Consider the following 14,285-nt stretch of genomic DNA (forward strand, 5'->3'; position numbering starts at 1 on the left):
CTTTGTTCTGGTTTATTCACACGGAAAAGCAGTGTAGCGATAATAGCTGGGCAAAGTTAGAAACACCCCACAAAATTTCTGCATCTTGGCATTGCAGTTTAAACAAGACTGACCAGTGATTGCTGCTCACTTGTTTCTCTTGACCCCTGCTATCACTCGCCTGCCTCATAAAATTTGTTATGCACAAAAGTGCATAAAATGAAGATAAAGTACCTCCTTCAAGACTGACAAAAACCATTCCTTTGCAGAATGGTAGCTGCAGTGAAAGTAAATAAATGAATGGACAGCAATCACAGCCTAGTTGATGAAACTGTTCAATTAAAGCACAGGCATTTACATGGTGTAATTTCCCTAAATTGCCAATGAGCCCCTTTAGACACAACCAGTGTTCAAATTGATTTCAGCATTGATTTTGGCTGAAGCTGATAAATTTCTGCTTGTTAGTTAAAGTAATTTTGCAGAAGACTTTGTACTGCAGTATTGAAGTGTTCATTTAGCTGATGGTTAAGAGAGGAGTTATTTACAGAGGGTTCTACTGTTGTTCTGAGATGGGACAATTCCCCGATCATCTTTTTACTTTTAATTTTTTAAGCTTCAGTATACAATCAATAGGTTATTGAAACTGATTAAAATGTATCCAGCCAGCTGCCTATGGCTGTTTAATTAGAAACTGGATGATTCTTAAATTAAAGTTGGTTTGTTTGCATTGCGTGTCCACGGCTTGCAAGATGAGGTGAAATAGGAACCCTGAGAATTGGAGTTTGCTCTCGTTGTGTGAGCACGGTGCAGTTTGCACGGCAGCTCACCCCGGTGCAGGTGGTATCAGCTGCTTCTGGGCTACAAACAGGAGGTTGTGTCGGAGAGAATTGATGGAATTTGCCACAGCCAAGCTACTCCAAGCCGATAGTTTCCGACTGTCGCCTAATACAGAATGCTTTTGTAAATACTGCTTTTGCTTACAGAGATGGGTGTGAGATGGCAAGGGACAGAAGAATGTGCATTTATGTAGAAGTCCTTTTTTGCTGTTATACCAGCAGTGTTGTTTCCAACTTTTTCCTTAATCTGTGTTTGATGTCTCTGTAAGAACAACGAGTGTAACCACACCATCAGGGTTGATGCTGAATTTTTTTCCCTATCTTTTCACCCCAGATTCTTTCAAATAGCTCACTCCAGCTGCTAGGAACTAACCGCTCTGCTGATCACTGGTCTGCATGGGGTACAAAGGTTAGCCCCCCACATCCATTTCTGACACAGAACCACCTTTCCCCTGTGTTCCCAGCTGTAGTAATGGTGATGGCCAGGAGCAATGCAAAAGCTGCCCTCGTGTGCTGCCCATCCTGGTGCAACCTCAGCGTGGTCCTGCAGTGAGCTGGGCACCGTGACATCCCAGCATCTGCACCCTCAGCTGCTCCTGGGGCAGGAGACTTCTTCGGGTAGGGCTTTTTCTAGTGCTTAGGGGTTTTCTTTTGAGGATTTGTTTGTTCGGTACCATGAATTGTGATGGGTTATTGATTTTTTTTGTTTTGTTTTGTTTTCTTGCAAACTTCATTCCACATTCATTTGCCTCTGGTTCCTAAAGGAGATGTTTGTGGGCAGAACATTTTCACGATGCTGTCTTGGAAACGTTAGCTCTGTCTTGACTAAAACCTAGCAAGCTTCCTACCTGAAAACGAGCCATGATTAGAAGAAAACCCTATTTCAGGTATTACAATGAATGCCCAGGAAACTTTTCCTCCTTGGCACAGTTCTCTTTTCTGGTAGTGGTCATTGCTGCACTGCCTCGTGTTTCCTTAGCAATTGTTTGCATGGACACGTCTCCCATGAACACATGGTTTGGTAACGCAGCAAATCCAGCTTTAGGTCTCCTTGTGGAGAGATGCAAGCATCGCCATTACCGTTACCATAGGATGTGACGTGCTTTTTGGCTCACCCTGTTGCTTCAAATGACCTCCAAAAATTGTGATGGCTTTACTTTGTACTGCAGGGTGTGTGCTGTGTCGGGTAATGCTTGTCCGTGTCACTGTAACCTTATGACTGCTCTGCTATCTTTCGTCCTTTCAGCTAGTTTAAAGCCAGCAGCTGAAGTACATTACAGTGTCTGCATCTGATCTGGTTTGGTCCTGTGGCAACGAGTGAGCTCGGACTGGCCATGGGGGGACACTGATGACAAAGCCCTCTCTGTTCAGTTCTTTGGGTATGGGTCTGCCCCGAGGAATGGGAACCAAGTCCCGGTGGGATGGCTACAAGGAGAAAGGTGTAACCCCGTTTTTAAAGGATGACCCTGAGTGGTTGCAGTGGAGAAGGAAGAATGATGTAAGTGGGAACAGATGGAAATAGGAGTTAGGTTGCAGAGCAAAAGAGGTGAGGGATTCATTCTGCCGTGCTTCGGCTTGGATGCCAAAGCCTTCTCGTTCCCACAGAGATGGGTTAAGTGAGACGTTTTGCTGTTCTGCGTTTTCTTTATGCAGCCTCTAGTGCCAATTTTGCTCTTTGTAAAAGTTTAAAATTCAGATACAAGTATTTTGGGTTTGTTTTCTAGTTCAACAACAAATCATTTTGCAATCAGTACTCAAGCATCTGTAATGGGATTTTAGATAGTGGGGAGGTTGGCGTAGATTGCTGTTCGAACTAGCACAGTCCCCATAAAAGCTCCTTTTTACAACTGCTGTGCACTTTGGATTTCCTGTTTTAACAGCCAGAGAGTCAGGCTAATGTGTTTGTCTATTGCAGAAGGCAACAACTGTCAAAGTGTTTATTTCCTAGAAACAATTTGAATCTGTTTCTTTAGATGGCCATCTGAGTACGTGACAATTCTGTCATTAGGCTGCCAGAGTCTGACTGGAGCACGACAGACAGTAGCAGTACTAGGAAAACAGAGGGGGGAAAAAAAAAAGGAAAAATTACCAGTAAACCAAATCTGTGGGTGATTTGCTGCATATAGTTTGCAGCTGGTGACTGGCGTGTCGTTCTGCAGTGCATAACACTTAGAGAATTGTATTCATCGTGTGCAACACTGACACAGTGATTTTGCTCTAGGTTATTTCTCATAGGGCAGGGAAATGTTCGGTTTGACTTCATTTAGTGCCGTTACATCTGAAGGTGCTTCTTGCTAACAACCGTCACTTTCTGTGTTAACTTCTTAGCTCAAATAAGAAGCCTCGTGTTTGTGCTTGTCTGTGGCTATTCATTCTGGGTAGAAACTCATTCCTGGTAACTCTGAGGTCTTTGTGAGCGTGCCTTTCTGTGCATCGAGGAGAACTCTGCAGTTCATCGGGGCAGTGCTATGGTGAGCTGGTACAGATATGGGGAAATGGAACGGTATTTGTGGATCTTGTTAAGTGAAAATATATCTTCAGATTTTTTTAACAAAAGCGTGAAACAGAAAGACATGCATCTGCAAGAAAGGATGCAAAGTATTTACTTTTTATTTATTTTTACTTCTTGGCTTCTGTTTGCTGCTTGGGAAGGTCACGAGAAGATGGTGCAGCACAGGATCAGGCTGGAGAAAGGCAAGGAGAGGATCTCCATCCTCCAGACTTCCAGCACAGCTCTGGACAAAGCTAGGGCAGCACTGCAGTCCTCCATGGGGTAGGTGGTGGGCAGAGGTGCCCTGCAACCAGCCTTTCTGCAGTTCTGCAGGAAGCAGCATGTGTATTAAAAGCATCTTTTAGCAGAACGGTTCAGGGAGACACCAAAGTTTTTTTGTGAGCCAGTAGGGCTGCAGCAGATCTTCGTTTTTGGCATCAGCCATAAGTTTCTCCAGTGCCTCGACTCAGGGTAACATTGCCTCCCTGCTTCCTGCAGTCACATCACTGATGTGACAGCACCGTCACTATATCATTTTGTCATATTTGCTGATGTTAGTTATATTTCCAGGAAGGGAAGGGACTGACTCATTGGCATAGCAGACAGGTCATGGCTTTCCCTTGAATCATTTGGTCTTGCCAAGGAATATCTTATTGATTAGAAATTGTTTCCATGGCTATTGGGGGGAAAAACAGAAAAATATATCCTGGTGGCCAGAGTGAACAGATGGGAAGCAGGATTTTCTGTGTAGTAAGCTGTTGCTGGTTTCTTCAGTGCTTTTTGCATCAGGATTTGTAGCATGATGCAATAATTGTAATGAATTTGTTCTTCTAGGAAGAGACTGATTTTTTTTTGAGTTTGTAAATAATTCTAAATTCAGCTTGAAGTTGAAAAAAATGCATATTAGGAAAAGGTGTTTGAGAAAGCTCAAGGATCTTTGCATAATCAGTCTGTGCTTCTGATGTGACCATCCTTAAGTTGCTTGTATGTGGGCGAATGCTTTACAATTAAAAATGAGAAAACAAATTGAAAATTGCTGTTTCTCTTGAGTGCCTGCATGTTGAAACATGAAGTTAGTTCTTTGCCCTGAAAGAAATTATACCACGATCACAGTGAGTAATGCAGCTCCCCATGGTGCTTTTAGGTAAAATTTCTCACAGGGAGAATAGAAAATTGTTAGTCTTAGCAAGTTACGAGGGAGAATTTTTTTGTTTGACATCTAAGCTATTTGTAAAGAAGCTCATGCGTATTCTATTTGGTTGGTTTTGTTTGTTTTACTTTTGAAGTACAGTATATAAAAGTCCTGCAGAAACTCACTATCCCTAGTCAGTGTGTGAAATTTTAGCATTACAAATTAGGGGCTGTGATTTCTTTCATAAAGAGGATTGAGCTCCAAAGCATCTTGTATTTCTCCTTTGGCTTTCTTTGCTGTATACCTGAGGAAGAACAAAGCAGGCAATGTGAAATTCAGCTGCCTTTTTTTTTTCCTTTTAAACAGAAACCAGCTGCTTCTGATGCTTTCATTTTTTAATTTGCTTTCCTAGAGAAACGCTCCTCTTATAAGGAGGGAAGAGATGCCAAGGAGTTGGCAGTTCCCCCAAAGCCCTATTCTAGTTTTCTGTGATATCGATTTTTATTTTCTGGAGCACATGGGATGCACACACCGTACTGCTCAGTCCACTGGAAGTTTTTTCCAGCTTAGCTGGAGGGCTTTGTTCTAGCAGAGCACGCTCGCTCACACCGCCTTGCGTATTCCCCCAAATACCCCAGCTTTTGCCTTTGCGGCACTCCCAGAGGGCAGCTCCTGATTTTCCGAGTAGAGGAGACAAAGTTATGCTAAAAAACTTGGTTGCGTGGGGCTTTGACTGCCTGGGGATGTGGTTAATAGTCAAGGTTAATAAAATATTTGATACAGCTTTGCCAGCCTTGCTCAGAAGCTGTTTGCTGCAATGGGTGGAGAGGGCTCAGAGCACAGAACCCCAAAGGGAGCGGGAAGGAAGAGACTTCAATTTCCTCTCCCCGGTGGGAGCATTTCCAAGCATTTGCTTGTTGGAGCCCAGTGCTTGGACCATGCCATCAACAAACATCAAATTTCTCCGGTTAACCTGAATGGGATCTGGATCAGGCTGTGGATAAGAATCTATTCTTACTTTGTTCCCATATCTGTAAGGAGCTTCCTCTCCAGAGAGGAAAAAGAGCAGTCCGTGCAACAGTTGCAAAATTGCAATGGCATTTCAATAGAAACTTTTATATTTTTTTAATAGTTGACACTGGCATCAAGTGTTCCAAACTGACTTCTTAAACTTCTGACTACAGTGCTGCCACTTCAATTGCTCCTCAACAATAGCTGCCTACTCTCAGTCCCCAGTTATGGCTTGTACAGTAGGTCAAAAGCAAGCCAACAAAAATAGCAGAAAGAAGATCTTAATCTTCCAGAGCTGGTTTCTTCAACATATGATGTTTGGCGAACATCAAAATAGCATTTTCACTGAATATTTTGTGTTGTGCTACCTTGCCTGAAAAGGGTCCTAGTGGAGGTAGGAGCACAGGGGTGACTTTGTCACCATGTTAGCTCTTCTGTGCAGAGTTGTGGGACAAGAAAAACTTCAGCAGGACATGAAAGGAACAAAAGCAGGATCAAGGTGGAACCCACTGCGTTTCAGCTCTGCTGTGTTAGAGGTTTCTAGGGAACCAGAGAGGCGTTGTGCTGTTGCTACCCCTGCTCGCTGGCAGCCGACAGTGGGACATGCAGGGCAGAGCATCACCCCAAAGCAAATGCCAACTGAAAAACAGGTCTGAGTGTGCTCCTGTTAGATATGAAGGGCAAGGTATTCAACGCATTTCATTTTGGCTCTTTGTTTTTGTTAATTTCTGTTCCTTATTTTTGTGTTTGAGCACTAGCTATTTAGCAACTGTTCTCCCTCGTCTTTAAATCCGCTTGGCTTGGCTATTAGGCACTGCTCAAATGCCTTCCTAGCAAAAGGAGTTGTTGTAGCTGTTTATTAGGCGACATCATTTGCCTACCATCCTGGAAGATTTTAAGTGTGTTCACTGAGATGTACAGCATTGCTGAGGAACCTTTGCATTTTGCTATTTTGCTTCATTAGAAACGATCTGGTTCTACAACGACGAGTTTGTGTACTTACCTTTGGAGGTGACGCTGAAGTCTGGAAGGGTCGACCCTTGAGATGAGACATGAGTTAAATCTCCTCATAGACATCCACAGACTCTCTGATGGGTGCAGTATGCATGAAAAGTGTGGTTTTCTTCATGCTGTGCCCATTGTTCTGTGGGATTTTTTTTTGTTGATCCTTCTGAAGCTACGTAACGGTGCTAAATCTTCAGGCTTTAGCTGTGCTGACTGTAACCAAAATGATCAATTCCAACTTACAGTTCTACATAATATCTAACAAAAGCGTTTTCCCTACACACTCATTGGAACAGGTAATTACTGCAGCAACTACAGACTAATTTGAAGTGTTAGCTGTTAATTAAAACACTACAGAGGTGTACGGTTGTCTTTTGGTGTAACCAAAGCTCCTATTCAGACTCCATTAATCACTTTGCAGTTATTGTGTTGGGGAAGGTCAGGACAATTGAGATGCCGGATCAGCCCGGAGTAAACAAATTCCTTTCCTCCCAGGTAGCTTGCCATTTGCAAAGCCAACGGACACGCTGTACCCATGGGCATGGTATCTCCTTTGTGATCCAATTCGCAGTGATAATTAAATGTTAAATTGGTACTGTCAGTGCTCTGTAAACCAAACCAGGTATCTGCCCTCTGCTGGAAATTTAACCCAAACTTCCACGGATGAATTAGCGTGCATCATAATTAAATAATCAAGTCTTCCCTTTTAATTCACTTGGAAACGGGAGATCTCTCTTATGGAAAAAAGATCAGCTTTCTTGACAAGCTAATTAAGTTGCCAAACTGTCCAGCACAGTGCGTATTAAGCTAAGAGACATTAAGCATGCTATCTCAACCTGTTCATTTTCTTATCATTTCTGCTGATCTTAAGTCCGTGCCGTTTTGCCGCTGTTGGTTCATCCATACTTACAGCAGAGTTCATTTACTCCCTCTGATTCATCGATTATGCCTTCAGCTACCGGCCCGTCAGAGCTTCACCCCATGGTTTTCCTCTTTGCATGTTACACCGACATCAGATAGCACAGATTTTGGTGTGCTTCTTTAAACCACGTTGGCTCCTAAAAGCTATCACCACTCAGTTACATAAATATTTATCCAGAAGTTCTTAAATTAAGGTGAGGTTTTTCGAAGCTGCCAAGCTATTAGCAGGAATTCTATAAGCACTTGGGATTATAAAGGAGATTAAACAGACTCGCTCCGTACCACGTATGATTTGGCATGTGGAAAAAACTATTAAGCTCTTTCTTCAGTAATAATTGCTAGAGGTATATAGTGGTAAAAGATTATAATTCTTTAAAGTTAGTGCCACATATATGACATTACTGTGCGTACTGTCATAAATCAGTACGAGACAATAAAACTAGTGAAGAGGAAAACCTTTAATGGTTTTGTTTTTATGCAAAATTACATTGGATTTTTAGTAGACTTTTCTTCTACCTTTTATTTTCTTGGGAATTTATGTTTAGGAATGCACAAGTCACTGCTTAAAAAAACAATTACAAATGTTTGTCTTCAGAAATTTAGACAAATAGCTTTTGACTTACCGTGGACATTTATTTTGAGTACATTTGAGTTTTAACACTGATGCATGCTAACCTTACATGCGCACACGTGCTAATCATAAATACAAATGTGGAAAGGTCATTTCACAAATAGTTTCTGTGGGTCCTTAGGTTTCGATAAAGAAAGCGGTCACCGTGTGTTATTTCACTTTAATTGGTATAGCTGTGGGTCTCATTGTCTTATTGCTGAAAATACCCTTACGATTAGCCAGCTTGTGCAAGAAAACCTGGGTTTTGTTACCATTCTGAGTAGCGTATTATATCACAACTTTTCATTGAAAGAAAATGTGAAAGTGGATAAATTCATACTTGCAAGTGTGCTATTATGCTGTACCAGTCTTCAGTGTATAGATTTTATGTAAAACATGCAGATGTAAAAAAAAAAAAACAAAAAACCTGCTAAACAGCTCCATTGTGAGTATATTCTGCAGATCAATTGTTTTCATCAGTCTGTCTTTAGAAATGCTGTCTAAAATTTGGTTTACAGTAAAATGTTAATACACTGTACTCTAAGGCATTTTTCTGTGAAATTAGTGTATGCACGTTGCACGTATGTATAGAAGTAATTTTATGTCATCTCAAGTTATTTAATTTTTTCCCTCATGCAGGGCATATCATGTCCCTAGTGGAAAAATACTAGCTGTAAAGGTAAGATATTACAGTAATTTTCTCTCTCTCACTTTCTCTCGTTCTTTTCATTCTTTCTTGACCTGGGTTTCCTTCCCCTCCCTCTGATGGTTAGATCTCAATTTGCTTTATTGTGTTAAGTCCACGTTGTTTATGCAGGAAAGCTCCGGTATAAAAATCCAGTAAGCTCAAATGAGCAGAGAGTTCCCAGAAGCCAGGTTTCACCCTCCAGGAGCTGCAGGTTTGTTTTAACTCTGTGTGTTGGTACCACCACATCCTCCTGATGGTTGTGTGGACAGGTCCAAACGCAGCCGTGGGTTGTGCACTGGGACAAACCCCCTCTAGCAGCTGGTGGAGATCCTGCTTCACCTTCCCAAAGCCTGGTGTAACAGAAACGGGGACGGAAAGGTCGCAGGGTGTCAGCCTCTACAGCTCTCTGCTACTGCCACTGTGTCCCCAGGGGCATATTCTTGAGTGGTCTCTGCAACTTCTTTTAAATAAAGAGAATTTCCCTGTTTTCTTTAGGGTACTGCTATGTTTTCCTAGGAGATCTTGTGGTTTTAACAGGTCGTTTTATTTTAATGTTCTTCCTCCCTGCCCACAACTGTGTTTATACAACTGAATATCCGTGCGTGTGTGTATATGTCTTCTGTTAGCATTTATAGCTGTGAAGCTGTACAGTGTAATGTGGTTACGTGTATCAGATAAGTACCAGTCTTCTCTGAAGTTAAATTAAAGCTTTGGTAAGCTAATAATGCACCTATGACTACAATATGCCAACTACTGTGTGATTTAGAATTACATTATTAATTCAGTTAAGCTATAAAATAAATTATTGATGTCTGTGTAGAACCGAAACTGTTTTTTTTTTAAACTTGATTTCATTCAAACTTGAAATGGTAGAGACTTTGGGAGAACAAATGAACTGTAGTATTCATATAATTCTATTTAATAGTTTGGAACCAAAAAGTTACATTTAAAAAAATGTATAACTTAAAGAATAATTAAGTGGAGATCTGTGTGTTTTGTTTCATCTGTCTTTCTTCCCCTCTTTGAGTCACTGAAATCTGGTATAACTGAGTTAAACAGAAGAATGTGGGAGAAGGGAGAGGAGGAGTTTGTGGGAGCTGGTTGCTGCAAGCAGAATTGGTATTAAATGATGTGGGATTATACTGAGACTTCAGACAGGGCATTGTACGATTTATTTTTACCAGAAAGTATTTACATGTATGGGTAACTTTCACATCTGACCTCATGTTGTCAGTAATTCTTACTGCGTATAACTTAGTAAAATGAGGTTCTGTCCGTGTTTTGGCTTTCCTTGAGGATCACATAAATCCCTGCACTCCAATGGGAGAAATGCTTTTGACTTTTTCTGTGAGTTGAGTAAAAGCAAACGCTTACTGCCACATTTGAACTCATTCTCTACATGTAAAAAAAAAAAAAAATTGAAACTTAAATAACATCCAAATTACTTCTAATTGTACAGAATACAAATATCACAAACAAGTATTTTCAAGTGGTATCCATTGCTCCTAAATCTGTCAGGAGCGGTTAGAATAAGGCAGGAATTCTCTGAGATGCAGTAGGCACGAAAGTACAGAAAACCTAATATGCAGAAACACCTTTTGTTACAACTTTCAGTGGGGATCTAAGGAAGCTCTTTCCCTAGATGCTGGTGTTGCACAAGGTTGCTGCTTTTCTCTGCTCTCCTTCTGCACCAGTTCTGCTCAGCACTGGCCTTGCCCGCTGCCCCCAGACCCATGGTTTGGGGCCAGGGGTGCCCCTGGAGCTGGCTGGAGAGAAGCTTGGAGTGAGCTAGAGCAAAATCACGCCCGCAGGAGGGGAAATGAGTTCAACCTTTGCAAGGTTAATTGAAATCACCTCCCTGTGGCAAAAAGCCTTCTTCCCCCCGCAATTTCACCTTCTTGTTTCCCTTGGAGTCCAAGGGTTCGCTTAGTCCTCGTGGATAATTAGCATCGTGAAGATTTGGGAAGCTGGGTTCTCTGGGTAGACCCTACCCCTGGTGGTCCCGTCACTGTCAATTATATTTTTTTCAGTGCACTTACAGAAGAAATACCGCACCAACACGTGTGCATTATCGTGGTTTAAAATAACACGCTCACAAGCTGCAGGTCAGGAAACACGCTATGACGGTGATCGTGCTGGCTTGCTCCATTAATAAAATTACTTACTGCATCTACAGCTCGGCGTACCCAGCAATAAAAAGAGGACAGTCACACCTGCATCTTGACAAGATGATCACAAGGATCAGTTGTTTTGACAGAGGATTACCATGCTGCTAGCGACGTCGTCGCACTGAAGGATCTGTGAATGCAGAGTGCTGTTGGTTTTGTTTGTTTGTTTTTTGATAATTGCACACAGATTTGATACGACGAGACAACACTCAGTAAACCTGTTGATTAAAATGCTCTCAGCTGGTAGTTAATCTTGCAAATATATTGAACAGGATAACAAACCAATGCTGATATCCATATTATAGACCAAAGCTCTCTGTGTCATTACATATTTTATATAAACTTTACAGCTAGATAATGTGCGAAAGATTTAATGGGTTTTCTAATGTAACCTTTTTTCTAATTGGAAGAAAAAAATCCAAATGAAAAATGTGAGCGTACGCTGGCTGATTGCCATTCTTCAGCAGCTTTTGGTTTCTCCTGCTCTTAAGCTAGCATTTAAATGGACCATTTGATTAATCATTTGTATACCGACTATAATACTCCCAAATTTCCTTTGAGTTGTACATACTGTAAAAGACAATTATGTCGGCACAGATTAAATAAGTGAATTAAAACAGAATAGCAGCTTAATTTGACCTGTGATTTTGCTCTCGTTCCCTTCAGTGGAACGTATGCCACTCCAGCAAATAGATGAAGTCATCCATGACAGCTTGTGATGAATTGCCGTATTTATACTGTATATTTTAATAGCCTCACACTAATTTAAATTGAGCACAGAGTAAATTATAATTCAGTCACTTGACTGCTTGTATTTAACTTGACAACTCATCCTTATTTGTCCTGGAGGTGTAGTGGAGAGCAGAGGAAATATGTTCAGGTATTCCTCCTTTAAAAGTTAACCCTTTCACTCGAAATGTTAGGTACACGGAGTTTATGCAGCCTTGGGGAGGAGTCCTGCTCCCACCCGTGCTAACAGCGCCGTGCGAGCTCACAGCGAGTTATTTTATGCCTGATGAATTCAGTTTCACTGTTCTGCTCTCAGCAATCCCGAGAAAACCACCGAGTGACTTTTTGCTGCAAATTCTTTCCAAAGGTGCTGTTTTGGACAGGTTTGTTTAACACCACATCTCATTTGCTTACCCATGTTACGACTGTGGAGGTTGCAGCCAAATCCTAATTCACGGCTCCCTCCTCGCTAGCAGCAGGTTTGAATCTTTTTCCCCCTGCTTTAACACTGTCTGACCCGATGTCTACATATGCTTGGAAGTTGTTTCCTGCATTCAAATTTAATTTTCTAAATCTGCTTGGAAACTGTGCAAAAGGAGCATGGCAGTGGAGATTACCAGTGGAGGTGAAGGCGGTGCTGCACAGATTCGTCCTCCTCCTGTCCCCGTTTCAGTGCTGTAATTGGGTTCCTCCAGCCTCGACTTCAGATGGCTGCCTCCAGTTTGGGGATCACTCAAGCTGGGCATGCTTAGGTGGAATAAAATGCTTCTGCATAATAATTATGTTGAGAAAGGGAGACGGTGCCCTCACCCAGGTTATTTGGTGGTGTTGTCTGCTTGCCATGCTGGGGTGCTCCTGTGTGTGCTCAGCCCTGCAGTAAGCAAATCACCAGCAGGTCCAGGAGCTCTGCTTTTCCCCGTTACCGACACTATTACAGTGCAGGGTCTGCGTGTAATTATGGCTAATGCAAATCAGCCAGAGACCTTTCTTCCTGCCAGGTCTTGGTTGATTGGATGTCAGCGATGTATCTGACACTGATCACGCTAACTAGTCGTTGTGTGGGGTGGCGAAGCCTTTGCAGGGAAACCTCTCCCTCTTAGTAGGATTTAGGGAGATAAAATGCAATTTTATACCGTTGACAAGATTAAATTCTGTTAATATTCAATAGGTAAAACTGATAGGGTTCCAGCAAATTATTTGAAGTTTTTCACGCTGGAAAAATGTAAGCGAATATTGTTGGCAAATGATTATTGATCTAGACAAGTGTGTTAAACGTTTCTTGGCAGCCCTGTATTACACTTACCATTTAGTTTAGTGACAGCTTTTATAAATAACCCTAAAGCAAAGTCTTGATAGAAACAGGTTATCGTTTTTTTTTTTCTGTTGGACAGATTTTGATACTGTAAAATGCGTTTGGAGGTGCTCTCCCTGCGTTTTGTTTTGTCAGCAGTAAATGTCTGTTCTGCTAATTCTGCAAATCGACTGCGTTTTGTGTTCCTCTGGCTTAACGTGTTTAACTGCGAAATACCATACGATAGGAGACTGAGCCCAGCTAACTGTGTTCAGAATCCACTTTGGTTTATATAGTAGTACTTAGGAATTAAGTGTGCAAATCTTCTGATAAACATGGCAAAGAAAGGTTTGTAAAAGTCACTTTTTTAGCACTGGCCTTCTTCATAGCCACCAAGGACAGATTTTTCTTCTCTGGCTGCTTGCAAGTGCAGTGGTGGCACTGCAGAGAAGATGGAATAAAGTTTTGCGGCCTTTCTTTAATAACTACTTTCATCTTAAAAAATCAGGTATTAGCAGAAAGACTTTAGGAAAGTAGTGAGGTCAGACAGTGGGGGTGCATGGGTTCATCTGTATTTTGCCACTTGGGTGCTGTGCACTCGGGGGTAAGGTGTTCCTGGCAGAGCCCGAGCCCTTCCTCAGGGCACCTGGCTCAAGGTGTTAGACAAGGGGGAGATATTAAACTGAAATTAGAAAAGTGGTGCTAGGAGATGGCTCTTGACACTCCTTTAGGGCACTGTTGAGAAGCTCAGAGATAGTTTCAATACCACAGTACTTACTTAAATCTTTAAGTTATAAGCTCAGCACATCTGTCAGGATCACAGTGTTCCAGAATTTTTCATGAGACATCTTCATAGCAAGAGGAGTCGGTGTGGGGCAGACAGGAGAGACGGCCCCAGGCTGGGCATTAATTTGTGCTTTGGGTGAATGCTGAGCATCTCCAGACTTACAGACCCGCAGACTGACCATGCCTGCTCATTGCGTTGGGCTTGTGTTCCAGCTCATCTGTTGGTCAAATGAATAAACAGCAACCTTCAACTTTTCATGGATAAAATTGGCTGCATAGCTTAATTTATTTGCAACTGACTTTCCAAAGTAAATACTTCTGTCCTTACTTCCACTTCCCTTCTTCCCATGGCTCTATTAAAATACTCCTTCCATTCCTTTTCTCACATGAGGTTAATTAATACCGGGCCTTCTGTTTTGTTCTGAGTCGTTCACTTACCTTTCATGTCGGAGCTGATCATACGTCTGATGTTTGTTTTTTAGGTCATACCCCTAGATATAACACTGGAGCTCCAGAAACAGATTATGTCAGAGTTAGAAATTCTTTATAAGGTATGCATTTTTTCTCATTTTAATTATTCTTGCTTACAGTCATCTTACAGTGTGTCCTTTTTTAAACAGGCTTCTCTTTTCCTTTCT

The 14,285-nt window shown here is 41.8% G+C and overlaps 1 protein-coding gene across 3 annotated transcripts in view; it reads left to right on the forward strand.

The window, feature by feature from the left end:
* Positions 1 to 14,285, forward strand: part of MAP2K5 (mitogen-activated protein kinase kinase 5) — a 125,872-nt gene that overhangs the window by 32,297 nt on the left and 79,290 nt on the right. For all 3 annotated transcript variants that reach the window (XM_027465711.3, XM_027465713.3, XM_027465712.3), the window contains exons 9-10: positions 8,625 to 8,664; positions 14,130 to 14,198. In XM_027465711.3, coding sequence (XP_027321512.1) covers positions 8,625 to 8,664; positions 14,130 to 14,198 — 109 coding nt within the window. The remainder of the gene's footprint in view (positions 1 to 8,624; positions 8,665 to 14,129; positions 14,199 to 14,285) is intronic.

Source organism: Anas platyrhynchos, chromosome 11 (genome assembly GCF_047663525.1).
Source record: "Anas platyrhynchos isolate ZD024472 breed Pekin duck chromosome 11, IASCAAS_PekinDuck_T2T, whole genome shotgun sequence".
NCBI lineage: Eukaryota > Metazoa > Chordata > Aves > Anseriformes > Anatidae > Anas > Anas platyrhynchos.